General features: G+C 34.8%; 1 protein-coding gene across 1 annotated transcript in view; it reads left to right on the top strand.

Moving 5' to 3' along the window:
• Positions 1-19,209, top strand: part of STXBP5 (syntaxin binding protein 5) — a 114,288-nt gene that overhangs the window by 45,849 nt on the left and 49,230 nt on the right. The window contains exons 9-11 of the mRNA XM_026844557.1: positions 3,357-3,440; positions 15,295-15,418; positions 16,898-16,976. Of these exons, the coding sequence (XP_026700358.1) occupies positions 3,357-3,440; positions 15,295-15,418; positions 16,898-16,976 (287 nt within the window). The remainder of the gene's footprint in view (positions 1-3,356; positions 3,441-15,294; positions 15,419-16,897; positions 16,977-19,209) is intronic.

Here is a 19,209-nt window from a genome sequence, read left to right as displayed (position 1 = left end):
AATGTTGAAAGCATAAACAAAGACTAAATCAAGGATTTATTTAGGATGCATTACTGGAACAACTGAATGCATCTTGTAGTCAAAACATTTGAGAACAGAGCTGTAAGTGCTTAATTGCAAGAATTTTTGAAAACAAAAAGTAAACAACTTTACTTATGGTGGTAAAAACTAAGGGTATTACCAGAAGAGCCCAATCATAACCTGAGTGCAGAGATAGTGGGATGGAAATTAAATAAACTTCATAATGCTCTTTGGTGTTGCTATTTCACAACTTCAAAATATTTATTTATGTAGCATATTTATATAGAATACTGTGTTCTTCATCTTTAGTTTAGCCAGTCCAAGGCAGCAGTTCTTATGGGATTTGAGGTCTGACACATTCTCATTTTGCTAACTGCATCTAGTGATTATAATAAATTGCTTAAAACATAACTGGGGCCTATAGTACAACTGGATACTTCAGAAAAGTCAACTAAAGCTTGTAAATAAGAGCTATGTATTAGACTTGTCTTTTTCTTCTTTTGAGATAGTATTAACATAATAATCTTTTTATTTTGACAAAGTTTTACAGTACATGTTCTTGAAGCCCTTGCAAGATAGTAATTTTTGTCCTGTGACATAGCAGCCACAGATAACTTGATCTGTGAACTCAATGGTCATTAGTTCCTTCTGTATTACTAAAGTAAATATACAGGTTTACTCTTCGCTTTGTTGCATCTGTTTTGAGGCTCATGCCAGAACAACGTAGAACACATAACTTTAGTTCACAGTGAAGGCTCCGTGAATTAAGAGAAAGCAAGAAGTTAAAATGTTAGTATGCCTTCTCTATGTCACAGCGCTTATTGTAGTACACAATCATATTATATTCCTCACTTAAGCCATGGTTGCAAGACTACGTCTGTGCTTCAGGTAACAGACTTCTGCAAGTCTTAGGATGGGATCACATAGCTTGCTTACTCTATGAAGGATCTTAAGCCTCTTTAGCTTGTGTGGCCCATATAATTATTTAGTAAATCATCGTGGTTTACCACAACTTTTCTTCAGATGCCTTAGTCTCAAATGAAGAGTAAGCAGGAGGGAATTTCGTTAGTTTTGACAACAGGAATAAAGCAAAATATGAAAGGAGGATTTGGAAATAGCAGTCTTAAATGTATCTTTTCCAAAAGTGTGTAGACCTCTGACAAAAATGTGGTTATAACAGCCAGAGACACCTTGATGCCACTTTAAACAAATTTTCATCAATGACTTCGCTGTAGAATAATCAGGTATAGTGATTGAATAGATCAATGAATTAAATTCTGAAATATTATTTTTCTAAGTGTAATGTCTCAGAAAAATCTTACAGTTTTGAACTCCCATTTCTGAAGAATCTTCAGAGAGATAAAATAATTTTATTTACTACTATTCCACGTATGCAGGAGAAATACTGCTTTTTGCTTTACTTCCTTTAAATTGACAACTTGGTGGATAAAGCTGAAGACAGGGAATGATACTGTTGTCTCAGCAGTGGTTTGAGCATTTTAATAATGTGCTAGTTTTAAGCTTGTATCCTAGACATCTGAATTTTCGGTTCAAAAAGGAGAATTTAATGAGTGTAGGTGTTTTTCATTGTGCTGAAGCTTACTGCAGTAAGTGCATAACGGATGGGTTTCTCTGTAGAGTTAGGTTTGAATCACATTCCCGAATTATAGACCCCAGAATATGAATGCTATGAAGCTGTGGTAACTTCAGAAAAGACAAATTACTTTCTAGTTATACTTCTAGTGTATTCCACACCACACTTAATAATTGTTAAAGTTTAAGCATTACTGTCTTTAACAATCAGGCTATCAATCAGTGGTTTAGAATCTGACTTTATGCTCCTGTTCTTTTTCATAAGAAAAATATTGCAGAAAAAAACTCTGCAGTAGCAAGAACCTCCTGTGTACTCACTTTAAAAAATTTGTTGTTAGCCTTCTAATCACTGTGTTTTTTCTAATGCTTAAAGTTAAAACAGAGAAATTATAAAATATGGCTTATGATAAGCAAAGTGATTTAAAATAATAGTATACATGACACTGTAGTGAGGAATAAACCCTAATATTCACTTATGCTAGAGCAGATATATCTAATATTAGGGTATTTTAGTGTGTATAGCTCTGATACGGACCACATATTTGATCTGTAATTGGGTAGGAGATCCTCTGTTATTTTTCATACTGGAAATACACCTTGAAATCTTAATGTGCCAAAAAGGCTGTCTAGGCAAAAACCTCTAGGTATGACTGTAAGACCGTATTGATCTAGCTCTCTAGCCTTGACTGCAATGGCATGTGTGTGAAGGCAGTGTTTTCTAACTTGTCACATGAAGGACACTTCTCAAGGCTTTTCAGTTTGCTCACAGGAAACAGGCTGTTTCAACAGTGAGTAAATCCTGGCAGACAACTGCTACTTTTTTGTATGTCCATTATGGGGGCAAAAAGAAGTAGGACTGAAGGTGTATTAGTTAATGCTAGGAGCTGATTCTCTTTAACAACATTGCTCAAAGGAAAGATCTCACAGTAGATCCAGCAACTGTGAAAGATGAAGCTTCATTGCCACCTTCTATATAGCAAGTGCCAAAACTGCTACTATTGTTGTATATTGGCCTTGGCTTGTTTTTTGTTGTAAGAGGAGTGTCACAAGATAGGAAAGCGAAACACTTAAGTACTCAACAGTGTGTTAGACCAATTTTTATGAGTAATTTGAATCTTTGCTCTCTGCAGAAATGGTTAAATACTGCTTCTCACAAAAAAGATTGAGAAAATTGTCTTGTTTAATTTCTCTCTAGCTTTCCTCTTCTTAACAACTAATGTTCTTGGTGTTCCTTTAGCCAGTTATCTCACTTGTGATGGATATCTGGAGAAAGCATATATTACATTGTTTCATTATAGAGAATGAACTGTTACCTAGAACTTCAGGAAGGATAGTGCGTTCTTACAGCTAATCTAAGCAGAACAAATTCTGGTGATGAAAATGCACAACTCTTCCAACCCCCCCATTTTCACTCAGGAAGGAATACACTTAAAATTTAATGTTGGCCTTTCTGGAACTCAAAAGAGATTTCCAAGGACACTTCAGAAGAGTGCATTTTTTTTTTTCTAGTTTTACATGAATGCCAGTTGTATTTGCTGGAAGTTTAGGAGAATGGCAAGTACAAAGTAAACCTCTTCAACATTGAGGTCTTCACTGCTTCTCACTAATTTTTGTCTTCATAACTACTTGAAGTTACTACATGTAGTATTATGCAGTATCCCTTTGGGGCAGGAACTACAGGCATTGCAAATGGTATTTTTTTAATCCTTATAAATACTTAATGTATTTGCTTATTTTTGCAGCTTCTGATTGGCTTTGAGTCTGGAACAGTGGTATTATGGGATCTGAAGTCAAAGAAGGCAGATTACAGATACACACATGATGAGGTAATGCAGATGAAAAATGTTACTATGAGGATGTCATTCTCTATTCTAATACAGATTATTTTTTCATTTTTTTTCCTACTTCTTTCACCAGTGGATCAATAAATAGGTCTCTTTGAAATTGCAAGTACTTGAAGTTCTTTCTAAAATAGCTGTAGAGTTTGACTAATAGAAACTTCAGATTGAATAAGTGTTCATTAAGGTGAAGTTCGTGAAGCAATGAATGGTGGCATGGATGGATTTCTTCACTGATTTCAGGGACTGGAGGATGAAACTAGGACATTTCTATAAACACCTTTTGTAGGATAAAATCAAGGTTTGAAATAAAACTAGAGAAGGTTTAAAAATGGTGTTGAATGGCATTTCTTTAAAACTTGCTTCTTGAGAGAATGTAGACGATGTTGAAAGACTGAGATCAAGAGAAATCTTTCAACATAATATTCAAGTTGATGTATTTTACTTAACATAAAGTTAGTCTTGATTACATTTCATTGATTGTAAAATGTCTGTGTCATTTCTCAGTACCAGTTAGGCCTGTTTCTTGTATCACCATGGGTCTTTTCCTTAGGTCTGCACTGAACTTATCACAAGGCAGGATTCGGGGTGGTTTTTTGTGGTGCTTCTGGCTCAGCACTCATGCTTGTGTGTGTTCTACCAGTGAAGAGTTTCTTTGAAGGGGGAGTCTTTGAAGTAGTCTAAACCTTAGATCATCAAGACTGTATTAGAACATCAGAGCTGAATGAGGTTTCTTTGTTCAGAAATGTCTGTATAAGCCTCAAAGCATGTTATGTGAAGAGCAATTTTCTACCTTCCAGTTTCATTGCATGCACCTAATTAATTCCCTCTGACGTTTTGTTTCATAAACTCACTTGTATCTCTGTCATCTTTTTCTAGTCTTACTCAAATTCTTCCTATACATCTTACTCTTCTTGCTCTAACTTTTTTAACTATTCTAATTTGTCTTTGTTTTATAAAAGAGAAACACAATAATATAATGTATTCAAGATGTGGGCATGCTGGGTTTATGGTGTGGAATAATTATGTTTGGTTTTGTTTTCTATCTCTCTTGGTCTTGATACTGGATTAGCCTTTAGTGCTACAAGCATTAAGCAGATACTTCCTTGGAACAACCTACCATAAAGCTAGTCTCATTCTTCAGTGTTAATTGTCAGCTCAAAATCCATTGTGTTTATGCATTGCTTCACATTTACATAATTGGACAATTAAAATTTTTAAGTCTTTTTGCAGTTCTTCACTGAAATTGTGATTTCTACCTTGAATATGCTTTGGTATTATCAGCAGATTTATCACCTTAATATGCTTGTTCTAATTTTCTGAGGTATTTATGAATAAACTGAGAGCACAAATCCCTGAGGGTCTCTACCAATTACCTTCATCCATGAACTAATCAATTACTGCCAGCCTGTCTTTATTCTAGGTTGCTTTACTTCCTGATGCCCTAACTGATTATTCATCTATTCAGGTTTCTCTGTAAGGAAACTAACCTTTGAGAGAAGTTCTTGAAAGACTTTGAAAATTGTGTAGACAGCTTAATTGGTGTTTCCATTAGCGACATCTTTGTTACGATTTTTGGAGGTTTCTTGTATATGATTTTCTTTAAAAGCATGTCGATTTCCTGGTGCATATTATACTCATTCATGTGTCAGTTAACTCTGTTTTTTAATAAAGTTTTGTTGCAGTTTCTAGAAACTTACCCACTATGCTGCTTATTCTCTTTTTCTTTGGATTTTGTGGCCGATTTGAAGTTGCAAACAGCAGTGAGTAAGCAGTTCAGCAGTTTCATCTTTGATTTCCTTTAGGATTTATAAGTGAATACATCTAGTTGTTCAGGGGTTTTTTTATTGCAGTAATGAAATACCTCAGGTCAGATCCTTTCATAAAGAAATGTACATTATCATATGTTGGGAATGGATAGGAATGTGAGAGTGAAAAATGAAGATCTATAGAGTGAACCTGGTAAGTTCACTGTTTTAATTAATTAGTGAGAATCAACATGTGTAAAGTTGCTTAAAAGAAGTATTGGCTGTTCAAGTCTTAAAAGTTGAAGTATACTTCTGTGAGTTCAAATTACCCTTTAAGAAAAACATCTTTTTGAAAAAAGGATTACTGTATGCAGTAAGAATTTGTTGGTTCTCTTCCATTTAACACTGTATGACAAGGAATTTCTTCTTCAATGGGCAAGTTATTTAGATCTAATCTTCTAAGGCAGAAAGCAGAATAGAGTAATGTTCCTTCTTGAATCTGGATTTGATACAGTTAGGCAGTCTCAAGTCCTTTTGGATTCTGGCCTGAATGACTTAGAAACCAAATGATTGATTTTGTCTAACGGAATTGAAAAATGTGTTCCTTGAAAGGTGCCATTGCTGAGAGTGCTATAATTGTTTCTGGACCAATGGCCTTGAGAAAAGATCCTATCAGATACAGAAAAGATAATGAATAGAAAGCTGAAGAAAGTGGATGAGTATATGTATGCTGCCTACATCTATCTGTTTAGTGTGAGTCAGATGAGGTGGGGCTTCTGTATCTTTCATTTTATTGTTCAGTGCCTGTCTTGTATTTAGCTGCAAAAATAGAGAATCTCCCTCAGTTTGTCAGTGAAAGGAATATTCAACTCTATAATGTTATCTTTCTAATCATGTTATCAGTGCTGACTAACTAGTGGCCTATGTAAATATATACTGTTCTTGCTGTTTCTCAGCTAGCACAGTTTCAAATAAGTGAATGTAAGTGTTAAGAAATACCAAAGAATTTTTTTTTAATAATAAAATTATATTGCCAAATAATAACGTTTCTAGTTTAAATGAGCAGTTTTCTTAACAGAAAAGAGAAAAGCATTCTCACTTGCTTAATGTTGAAAGAGGTTGCTGTGGAAATGTGGGTAACTTTGAGTCTTAGACAAGTAACACCATAACTGATACTGTGAAAAATGCTGTCTGGCATTTGTTGAAATTCTGATAATGAGGTAACCTGTTCATTCTAGTTGAATAACTTAGCAATTAAAATAGTTATACAGACTTTTCATTTTTGGCTATGTATAGTAAGCAAAGAATTTCGCTGGCAGTCTAGTACAGTTGTTTAAATTTTAAAGTAGAATAGAAAATCAGAAACCAGGGAAATTGACTGAATTGAGCAGAACACAGGGAGAGTACAGATAACTAAGGTTTTAGGCAAGAGAAGAGTAACAAGTAGACAGTTCTAGGCAAAAATAATTTAATGTGTGTCCTTTCTAAATTTGATTGCACCTTGATATTTTTTTTTCTTTCTCCACATTTGAGACTGATATTAGTTTCGTTATCTTAACATGTAATACTGACTTCAGAATTGAAAAACTTTGGTCAAGAAGGTACAACACAGTCTGATTTTTAAGATATATAATAGAAGTAACCAAAGTATTTTTACATCCTGGCTACAACATCTTTGTAAGACATAACTTTTAGAGTTATGTTTGCTCCTGCGTGGTTTTCTGGAATATCTTTTCTCGTTGACTGGATCACTAAGACATCTGCTGCCTATATAACGAAGGAGCCTAAAAAATTGGCCATATTCATTCCTTATTTTGCTCCTTCTTCTGTGACATACAATTACTAAAGTATTGTAATGTCTTGTCAAGATGTTTGACTAGCTTAGTCTAATCTGAGATTTTGCTTCCCAAAAAGGCAGTCTTACCCTGACTGCCTCAGCAATATCTTTTCATAATTAGCTGTGGCTGCATGACAATACAGACAGTCACAGTATAATTAACTCTTTCCCCTCTTCCTGTACACCCAAAAAAGTATCAGTTGGAAAGACCCATTGCACATGAAAACTTAAGGTTTGAGGAAAAGCTTCAGATTTCCTGACAGTGTAGTGGCTTCCTTGATCAAGAAAGTACATACAGACTGCTAGCAGTGGTGGAATAATGTCTTAACTCATGAGATCTCCTCTACTTCTTGTAAGTGTGGTGCAGAGCAGAGAAAACTCTCTGTCATTTTATTTCCTGCTAGGAAACTTTGTAAACTTGAGTATTTCTGTGCCCAGAATCTTTCTAGCTCGTGTTTCTTGTTGATTTCCTGATTCAATGGCTTTGACAGAGGCTTCTTTCATACAATGACTGTAAGGGCTGTATTCTGTCCATGAACGTGTTTCACCTTTCCTCTCACGGGGTAATGCATGTGACATTCTGCCCTGTAGCAGCAGCAGGATTTTAAACCTCAGCATTTATGTTCTTGGTTCTCTGCTTGTTCTTGATGAGGGCTCTTCTGAGTGTGGAGTTGACAACCAATAAGAAGCGAGCAACTTAGTCCAGTCTTGTCACACTTTAGATTTGGAACAGAGCTGTTCATCAGACACAGGAAATGCTGTCTGATCTCCCTTCTTTCTCCTTGACTGTACCATCTCAGACTGCTGAATTGTAGCAGGGGAGTTTCAGAGGTATCTTGTTTGGTGGATCAGGCTTGCTAGTTAATACTGAGGAAACATTCTCTGGCTCTAACCCTGCTGAAAACAAGTAATTCTTCTGGTACTAATTAACTGTGTAGTCCCATTAGTTTCATAAAATCCCATCACCAGTCATTACAAAGGCTACGACTGATTCTGTCATTCGAAGTTTCAGTGCTCTACCTGGAGCATGAGCATTTCTACTGGGGATTGCAGGATGGACATCAGCAGAGCTTGGTGCTACAGCACGGTTGCAGTTCTGCATGACAATGAGGCACAAGATGTAGCTGTCAGGACCCTGGAGCTGGATCCTCTCCATCAGTTTTTCCTGTAACAGTGCTGTGAAACACAATTGTCTGCTTTGTTTGAGTGATGGTGGCTGTTAATGGGTGACTAGGCTTCATGATCAGGCATCATGAACAGGATGGCCCAGGCATGTTGATACCGTGAAGACTGCTAGAAAGTTTGCTATTGGATTAGTAGCCTCCTCTCTCATCACTTTGTAGTTGATGTTGGTCTTAAAACATGTAACTTGAGGGGCTGTATAGTCTGCTGCCATCATTTGATGCAACTATTTTTGACTCAAAACTTTAGATGTGTGAAGGGATTCAAATGTCATCCTTTATGATCTTCCTTTGCTAAGGAACAATGAGGGTCAAACTTCCTGCATGATCAGAGGCTTATGGAAGGATATCTCTGCAATTTCCTCAGGGAAGAAGCTGAACCATGTTTTTACCTTTTTGTAGCTTGCTTCCTTGGTTTCATTTCAGTTTATCTGACCTTTAGGAGACTTCCTGAAGCAAATTCCCATGTTGTGGTGGGGCAGTCTCAATTTGTTGAAAGCTGGGTCAGTGGAATGTTATCCATGCTTCCTTCCTGTCAGAATATGTGTGCCTGCCCAGCACCCTGCTCTGGTAGTTGCAACACAAGAACACTAGGACCACTCATCCCAAGGACAGGAATGCTTATAGAGTGGGCAACACCACCTCTTAAAACCTTTGTAATCGTACCTCTGTGTAAACATGGCTGGGGGAGGCAGCTCTCAGTCATGATTAATATTAGTGCTGATTTCTGGTGTGTTCTTCCCTCCACAACATTCTAGTTTGTAACAGGGAATTTAGAATTTGTTCTTAATTTTTCTATATTACAAATGAGATACTGAACTTTTTATTATAACAGTGATATGTTGCATGATTAAAATTAATTAGAAGAATGCATAAATGTAACATTCTTTTTTAGCGAATTTGGAGCAAATTATCTGTGACATAAAGGAACCGCAGTTGTCAGAGAACTTTTCTTTGACTATTTCTTTGAAACCCTTTTTTCAAAACATCCTTTTTATCTTGGGCAGGCTTAGTGGAAAAATAAGACTGTAAATTTTTTGCATCATTGTTAAGCCTTTTATGTTCAAACATTTGGGATTTAAAAAAAAGTTGTGTTTCATACATGGAATACAGTTTATACTGCAAATATTTCCCATAGGGTATTTTCAGCCATGAAAGAAATAAAACAAATTTCTCAACTATTAGTTCTGATTCTAAATTAAGGAAATGCAACATCTGAAAACTAAAACTAGCTTTAAGTCCATTCTTCAGGTAGTATTTTGTTCTGATTTCAAGTAAGGGTTGATAGCATTAACTCAGAAAACATATTACAGATTGCTATTGTTAGGCTTAATGTTCTGGTACATGGCTGAGTGTAAGAGATTATTTGACAGCATTAAAAACATGTCAAAGTAGCCTGTGGAGTTAAGAGGAAGGAGGGGAAAAAAGGCAACCCTGATACGTGACTTGCCAGAAACCAAAGCATGTCAGTGCAGCTGTTACTGATTTTATTATCAATTAAAATTAAATTGTTTGATTTTAATATAAATATAGAATTAAGGGATATATTAGTAAAAAAAATTTTACATTTATTGTATTTTGAATCTAGCAACTGACTGCTACTCTAAAATCCCCTGTACAACCCTGTACTAAGGCTGAAGGGGCTGGTCATAATTGTTTAGTAGGAATGGTTAGAACCTAGGTAACAAAACATGAGGTGATTTGTAAACTGATTTATAATACATATATAGGACTAGAAGAATGCAAGTAGTTGTCAAGGTCCAGGATTAATGGGAACTGAGGGAAGTAACCATAACAGCTTGCAGGTACCTGCCAAGAAAACTGTGTCCTTAAGCAAAAGGTAATTCCGGCAGGGGGAGATCGCGACCACTGACTCATGGACCACCTACTCACATGACACCCCAGACCCATTTCTAGACATTTCTAACCTCTACTACGCAGAATCGGAAGTAGGAGGAGAATATGTTAATGATTTCTTGGAAGTTGTATGCTTATGTATGAAGACTTAATGAATATGTATAAGTAAGATCTATATAAGGTGTATGATTCTGGTGCCTGGCACGTGTTGTTGGTGAGAGCACTCCCCTACACGTCCGGTCGTCAATAAAGAAGTGTCTGCTTATCTGCATCAAATTGGTGTCGATAAGTTATTTTTATCCCGGATTTCGGTAACACAGCCATTAGGCACTTGCACATTCCATTGCATCAAAACAATCTTTATGATATATTGCTGCTTAAGTCACAGTAGCTACACTTTTTTTCTTCTTCTTGCAGCATTTTTTTCCACTTTCTTAGTCTGTTGACAAGAGAGTTAGCATAGATACTCCCAAGTTACTGTGCGTGCTTTTAATATTTCGGTAAACCTGTAGAAAAGGAATCAGTTTTGCCATCTGTTCAGGTTTACCAGAAAATACTGTCCATGTCCATGGAAATAGAGAATTATCATAAACCAGTAAAATCTTAATAGGCTATGGTAAACATTGTAGTTTGCAGAATAACTAATCTAATATCATGGACCTTACCAGTCATGCACAGTATATTTCAAGCTCAACTAACAGCAGGAAAGAATAAGCATCATGGTCCAACCCAAAGCATGATTAAAGGAATTCTCCATGGTTCTGGTGCGTTCCAGTGGGAAAGTATGCAGAAACATTTTGTCAGATATTGTGTTATACTTGAAAAGCAAGCAAGTAGATGCATGTTGGTTTTGGTTTTGTTTTGGCTTTTTTTTTTTTTTTAAAGACAGTTTAATGAGATTTTCTTTTGTCTTCTGAGTTGTAGCAACTGTACTTGCAGTGGTCTAAACTTGGTATTAGAAAAATGGTTTAAAGTCTCTTACAAAGAGGGGAAACCGCTCAAATTAATAGTTCTTGTGTTCGTGTCAAAGTATCAATACATTTCTGCATTTATCTTGTGTTGCAGGAAGATAGGATATGAAGAGTGGTCTCAACTGTTCTGAAATCATATGGATATAATCAGCTATAGGGTTAAAAGAAGTCTATAGGAATGGAACAGAAAGGGATATATCTATTTTATAAATTGAAACAGTTAAATCTCCTTGGTGGAAAAATACAATCAAAACTTCAGTCTTAAATTGTAATGTTGTAGTTAGAGTTATTAATTTTTGTACCTTTTTAAAGAACCAAGATGTAATAGCAATTTCTAGAGATAGTGACAAGCTATTGCAGCAGTAAAAATGTATTTCATAAAATATTTTTAAACATGCATTAATCTCTTTTGAAAAGCTAGTGATCTATTTAATGTATTTCTGTAGGACATTTGCTTGTAAATGCTTTTAATTTTATTCCTCGGACTTTTTCTGGTTTTTGTTTGTGATTGCACTTCACAGTCCTACAGTCTCCCTCAGGTAATTGTTGCAGTCATTGCAAAAATGTTTCCTTCTGAAAATCAGATCGTTCACATTCTTTGAAGGTGGTATAGCAGTCATTTTTCCACACAGGATAATCCTTCAGTAACAGTTGGTGAAAGTGAAGCTTCCTTCATATTCAACCTGTCTCCACGTAATACTCTCTGATGGTTAATTTTTACGTGTCTGGTTAAGCTTTGGCATCTATAGGACAGTGCAGTCAATTGTACTGCATTTGTTAATCAAAAAAGTAAGATTTTATTCCCCTCCCTTGAAAATACATAAATGTCTTGGAAGTTCTGAAACAAACTACCATGTAATCCAGAACAGCTACCTTAACTTCAAATCAAAATGAAGGGGATGTTAGGAATACTTCTAATAAGAAGCCATTAGTTTAAATAAATCTTTAAAATTACATAAGGTGGTTATTTTTATAGAGCATTCTCTGTGTAAGTTCCTGTAAAGATTCCCTGTATTCAGTACATGTTTGTAAATGGAAAAATTCAGAATGTTACTGAGGTCAGGACTTGTTACCTGTGCAGACAACTCCTCTTAAGGATATAAACACCTTGTGCCTTAAATATAGCAACAGTCCTCTGTGGTACTTAGACATGATCTTGTCATAAGGGATTACTGTCTGTTTGAGATCCACATATGACCAGTGATATATTACACAAAAATATTTGAGATGCAGTTGAATCAGCACCAGCTGATTTAAGCATACTGCTGCATTGTGGTACCAAAAGGGTACTAGATAGTTTTAAATAAAGATAGGAATTATGATTAAAACATAGAGGGTTTTATTCTGGATCAGTAAGTTTTGTGTAAAATATTTGAAAAAATATATTACCCTTAAGGGCTTTTTAGTATCTAAGAAGCTATGTATAGATTTACAGTCTCAGTGGATTCTGTCTGATTTCTTTCTATCTTGGATGTTACGCTTTCCTTCAAATTCTAGCTCTAATATTAACCATGAAAAAATGTCAAAACTTCTGCTCTTGAGTATTTGGGATTATTTTTTAGTTGTCAATTATTTTTGGTGATAGAAGCTATTGATAGCAACCAACCAGTGCCACCTAAAGTTATTGTACTTTTTTCAGTGTTACTGCCTTGCCACTGTAGATATACTAGCCTGTTGTATACTTAGAGGTTATGCTACAGCTAGTCTACAGGTCTGCTTTTATTTTCAGGCTTACAAAAAAGTTGCAAAAAGTTGCAGATTTTGTAATACCAAAGGATAGGGCTCTGTACCAAAGTTTATCATATTCAGCCCACATAATTGTTAGTTGGATTAATTTAACAATACATAGAACTTGTATTTTTGTTATGCTTTAAATAATATTTAGCTGCATTGCTAAATGTAACCACATGCTTTATAAAACTGGACAATAAACAGACATAAAGCCAGAGGCCTCGTTATTCTGTTTCAGCTTTCTTTCCATCCCATCAGGTTCCTTGCAGAAATTGATAGCACTAATCCTCTTCTTTTGTTCTGAGTTTATCAGATCTTTTTATGTTCTTAAGCATTAATGCTGTTTCAACAGTAATGGTCTGTTGCATTTCCTTCCTCTTGACCAACTTTTTTTAAGGAAAGGAAAATGTGTTAATTTCTCTGAGTTATCCTTCCTTCTGTAAAGCTTGCTTTCTTACTGGTTCTTAAGATCTATTTTCTACATAAATGTGTATCAAAAGCTGTTCTGTATTACACTATGGCTGTCTGCTGTTGTCTGTCAGGGTTAGACTCCACATGGGAAAGTGCCTAAAACATACATACTACATTGTATTGCTAGTCAAAGCGTGTAGATAATTTGTTGGTGAAAAGAGCCTTTTGAAACGTAGCCTTTGCTTTACAGAGGGTGCACTTTCAAACTTACTGATCGCAGACTTTGGTACTACGTTGGTAAATGAAAACAAATGTTCAATATTTATGTAAAATTTATAATACTTTTATTTGCTAAATAAAAAATTAGCTTAGAATGAGCAAGACTATTTCACTTTGACACTAGGAGGCTTCGTGTGCAATGTCTAGGTTTCTAAGCTACCTATGTGTAGATGTGATATTGGTACATTGAATCTGTCTTCTACAAAATCTACAGTGATTCCACACTACATAGAGAACAAGATTAAATTTCACTAACAAATACTAAATTTAGTTAATCTGTAATTTGCATATATCCAGATCTTCTACTACTTTAGGTTGGAAAAGTTATTACTCACGTAATGTAGTCATTTTCCTCTGTTGTTTAATCACTGGATTCTCCCAATCGTATTGCTGGAAACTGTCTTTCTGTATAATTTCATGAAATGTGAAGATCTGATCTGTGTGTAATCAGTTTAGGCAAAGTTAGCTTAGAGCTGTCTTGTGTGATATACTCTTCACATAATAATTTACTACCTAAGCTTTCACTGTTAGTTAGGATTCTCTACTACTCACACACCTGGGTTTCCTCAGAGGGAATCCCTAGGTACCTGAAGAGATGGAGTGAGTCTAAGCCCTGCTAACAGACAGAATGTCTGCTGAGGGTATCCACTCAGAAGATGGTATTGTACGTACAACCCATCAGCTTTCACATATTCAGGTCCTGCTTTCAGCTTTACTTACAGTAATGTCTTTACTATATGAATTACACAAATCTGCATTCTTAGTAATAACAAAGTTCCTACTTCTAGCAAGTAATATTTTCTTCTGCACCTTTTTGGGGAGTAGAGAAACATTTTGGGTTTTCATTATTGACATTTTCATGCTATATCAATGTATACATTTCTACATAAAACTCCCTCAAACATCACCTAATGGTTTCATAATGTCTCCACATATTAGTAGAGATGCTAGAAACAGAAATGGCACCTATCCCTTCTTGATAGTTAATCTCTTTGCCTTATTTGTACTCTCTGCTTGATTGTTTACTTTTTTCCTGGCCTGAAGGCAGCAACTAAATTTCATTTAGTCAATGTCTTTCTGCAGTAAGATTTCATGTGACATGGTTTAATCATTCCATTCCTAATTTGATGACTATAAAGATGTTTATTTCTTGGAAATACTTACTAGTAGATTCCTGCACAGATTTATTAGTAGATTCCTACACTTTCCTGTAGCTCAAAACTGTCATTGTAACATTAGAATGCTTATTCATAATATTTTCATCTTCATTCATAATTTCTAAAAAAAATAAATCTTATTATTTCAATTCTCATTTTTACTTATGTTCTCAGCCCATGTTTGCTTCTTGTGCATAACCAGAGACATTTCCAAAGTCCATTTAAAACTTTGACTTAATAATCCCATCAAGTAGATATTTCTTGTACGGATAATGCCTTTTTCTCAAGAATAAAAAATTTTGGTTAGCAAAGCTCAAATAATGCTTGTGGTTATTCTCTGCATGCTACCCACTGTTGAAAAAAAAAAAAAGTAATCCTACACTGAGGAGGATTTTTTTCTACACTGAGGAGGATTTTTTTTTTTTTTTCCCCTCCCCTCCTTAAAATATGGCACTACAATGAAGACAGTATTTCTGATGGATAATGTCTGAAAGAAGTAATTACAAATAGAAAACTTACCATAGGTAAATTAGGACATACTAAGAGCAGTAAGATTTAGTACTTTCTCTACTTTTCTGTTGCTGTCTAATGTCATGGAGGAAGGAGTAAAGTTAAATGATACTTAGATACTCATCTTACATTGTTCTGCATTTTCTTTTTTCTTGCATAGGCTATCCACTCTGTGGCTTGGCATCATGAAGGAAAACAATTTATTTGTAGTCACTCAGACGGTACCTTGACCATTTGGAATGTAAAATCTCCTACTAAACCATTCCAGACAATCACTCCACATGGTAAGATGAAAATGGATACACACTGTGTTTGATAGTGCTTAAAGCACAGAGAACTTATTTTTAATAGAAGTGTGTTTTGCAAAATCAAGTATTAAAAATGCACTTCCAATGCAAGTAAACTTTCTCTGTCATATCAAATTCTGATAGATTTCATTAAAAATAAAATTTTTATGAAATGAGTCCAAATCAGTGTGGTTTTGTCTAAATCTGAACTTTAAGCTTGCCTTTCACACAGTGGCATTGATCTCAGAATTAACTAATGCATATTTTGCAGGTCTTGCTTTTGCTTGACATTGCAATCCCATATGTTGTTTAAAATACATATAAGAAAGCATCTGTTTCATGTATAAATGTGTAGATTATCATATAAATTCTTGGAAAGGTTTATAACAGAGTAAGGCTAGCGTCTGGTAAAATGTTCCCACTTCTGAGAAGTCTTGCATTAATGTTAATCTAGGAAAATAACATTACATGTTCTGTGAAATATGCTGCTGTTCTTCAAAAAAAACTTCTATGCAAATGCCAGGTTTGTATTGTGTGCATGTGCCTAAGTCATGTCTTAGCAACTTAGTTACCTTGGATTCCTGTCAATGTAATGGTGAGGGTAATCTATGAGGTTACAGCTGTAGTACAAGATGCTATACTTAAGCATTCTCTGGTTTAACTATCTGAGTCTTTACTGTACTGGCTGTGGACTAGAGTGGGAAAAGGAAGCTGTGGACTTCTGTATGATCCTGTAGCAGTCAAAAATTTAAACCTGACTGCTACTGTAGTAGTAAAACTAGTTAGACAAGTCTAACTTTATTTTAATACGTTTTGGCCTCTTTCAATACACATTTTTATTTTTATTTTGGGCTGAAAATTTGCAAAACTTTATAGTTGCATCAGACCTTATCAGTGTTCAGATAGAAGAGATGCATATTTACTCAATACTCCTAATTTCTATTGATTTATGGGAAATTCTGTTTGTAGAAGCTTTAGTTGCTGATGTTGCACAGCAGAGAAAGAGCGGGCCTTCATGTTCAAGTATTAATCCTTAAGGATAACACACAGAATAAACCTCACTTTACTTGTAATCTGACCAAATTTAATTGTGAAATGGTAGACACAAAATAAATTTTAAATATCCCAGTGTTACTTAAAACAACTTTTTTGTGGGAGGATTATATTTCTAAAAACAAATATTCTACAACACTTAAAAAAAACCCCAAACAACAAAAACAAACCCACCCCAAAACCAAACCAGAACAAACAAAACACTGGGGAAAAAAACCCAAAAAACTACACCTAAATATTCTAGGTTGGTGTATTGAGAGTTTTAATAAATCTTTAATATTATTCGAAGGCATACTGTATAATTGTCAGAGATGTTGAATATATGTTTGTATGAATGTTCTATTTTGAAAGCTGTATAGTGAATTTCATAATTTGTTATGTTGTGAAACTGTAAGATTAATATAAGCAAATAATTAACTTTAGGAAAGCAGCTGAAGGACGGAAAGAAGCCAGAACCCTGCAAACCTATCCTTAAGGTGGAATATAAAACAACTAGAGCTGGGTAAGACTTGTTTTATATGCAAAATTAACATATGTAAAATAAATGCAACTGTCTGGGAATGTACGTTGTTGAGATACCATAGTTCAGTGCCCTCAGGATATGTAAAACAGCTGAAATAATTTCAGTAAATCAGATATTGCTGAATAAACTACAAACATATGTGAACAAATTACTATACTCTAACCTTAACTTAGGTGGATAGTGCTAATGCATTATCTACATGCTTCTTCCATGCTACTAAACTGGTGTATTTTTGCTCAGTCTTTTGAGAATATTAAAGAAAAACAAGGCTGATAAACCACAGAAGATATTAAAGCACAGACCTGAAAAAACTGAACTTTGGCAAATGCAGATACTCTAAATTCTGAATACATGTTCCTCCACAAAAAAATGTTACTGACAGAAGCTGTTCTGGTAGAGTGCAGTAATTTATGCTGTGAATTGTGCCTAATTATGCACATTGAGAATGTAACAAAGCCGTAATTGCAACAAGAGACTCAATATCTTGAGGAGCATGTTTTGTTACCAAGACTGCAATTAGGATTGAAGGATTTCATGGACTGTGTTGAATTTCTTTTATTTATGGTTCTAAAGTGCTTTAAAGTGTTTGAATAAAAAGTGCAATATAAATATAAAATATTCATGGAAACCTGTTCAGCTATTTGCAAACGAATTTTTTTCTTTAAATTTTCTTTTACTTTTAGGATATTGATGTATTGTCTTCATTTGCTTTCCAGCCATTCAAATCTATAGAAGCTTGTTACTTATTTGATGTAATGTGATGTTTTCTACTATATATTGGTACACCCATACATATAATATCAATGGTTCTGTATATTTTTATTATTTGCTAAAAGTGAGGTACATAGAAATTTAAGACTGGCTAATTCCCAGATGTATGCACATCTGTGATAACTGGAAAGCCATACTTTACTTTCAGAAGTCTACATCTGTCTGCATATTCCTTTCTCAACAGAAAATGGCTAAAGCTGATCTAAAGAAAGATAACCAAAAGTAGTCTCAGCTTCAGCAAGTTACAATTTCTGCAATCAAAAACTTTGTTATGAATAGTCATTCTGAAGGAAAAGATTAGTTCGAAGCTTGTTCTATGCAATTACAATATTACAATGTGAAGGCTAGTTGACTTTTCACAGTTTAAAGAGAAGTTTATTCTAATATAATTTATAAGAATAAATAGCTCTGTGGAGAGACTACTTTTTCCCTAGTGTTGGTTTTATCTTACACCTCTCACTTTCCAGTGTTCATCCAATCTGACTATTTTGATGCATTTCAATTTAATATTTTCTCTAATGTTTTCTCCATCTTCAGTGTACTTCTAAATCTATAACTATTGTGATAGTCTTCTAGAACTTCAATAAAAAAACGTCAAAAACACAACACCACAAAGAACCTGCTTGGCATTGTGGTTGTGCAGCAGTGCACTGAATCTACATTCATTTACTGTTACATGTACTTCAGTTCACACTTTAATTTTCAGTTGTATTATTACAAGAATTTTAAGGCAAGGTAAAATTACTTCTCAGCGCTTAAAATTTTGATAGTTTCTCCTTACCAACTGAAATTGAGTAGGTATGAACATGATACAATTTTGACTTTTTGCTAAAGCATTTGATGTTTGTGGCTTAATTTCTATAGCACAGGGGAGAATCATTCCTGGACCAGACCAAATTTTTTCTAGCTACTGAAATAATATAAGAAACAAATCAGACTTGCTTCTATAGCAGTCTTCTCTAACTGTTCTTAAAAAACAAGCAACCAAACAAACCCCACAAAACAAAGAAAAACCAAAAAGCTTACAACATATTTTAAGAGGTACTGTTTAATGTATATAAGTTTTCACTTCTTTATTGTGAAAAAGTAACTATTCCGTGTTCGCTTTTCCATGCGCTATATGGAAATCTAACATCTTTGTCAACTTTTTCTTGCTCCTGCCTTATTCAGAGTGATCTAGAATCTAGGTTCGTTTCAGTATCTCCTTATGTGGCAAACGCTTCATTGATGTGATGTCACTTGCTTTCTTTACTGCTTCTAATTCTAATTTTTTTTTTTTTTTGAGAAAAGATGTCTAGAACCACACAGAAGGAACATAACTGATAGCAGCCTGTAGTAGGGGCTACAGATGCTATTCCTTCTACTGTTGCAGCTCTTATTCTCACTTCTTTTTTCCTCCATTATGTTTTCCATTTCGTGAAGCTGAAGTCAGGGAGACAGG

Source organism: Athene cunicularia (genome assembly GCF_003259725.1).
Source record: "Athene cunicularia isolate RWA chromosome 3 unlocalized genomic scaffold, athCun1 chr3_part1, whole genome shotgun sequence".
NCBI classification, from domain to species: Eukaryota; Metazoa; Chordata; class Aves; order Strigiformes; family Strigidae; genus Athene; species Athene cunicularia.
The sequence above is the reverse complement of the archived record's forward strand: the minus strand, read 5'-3'. Positions and strand labels throughout refer to the sequence as shown.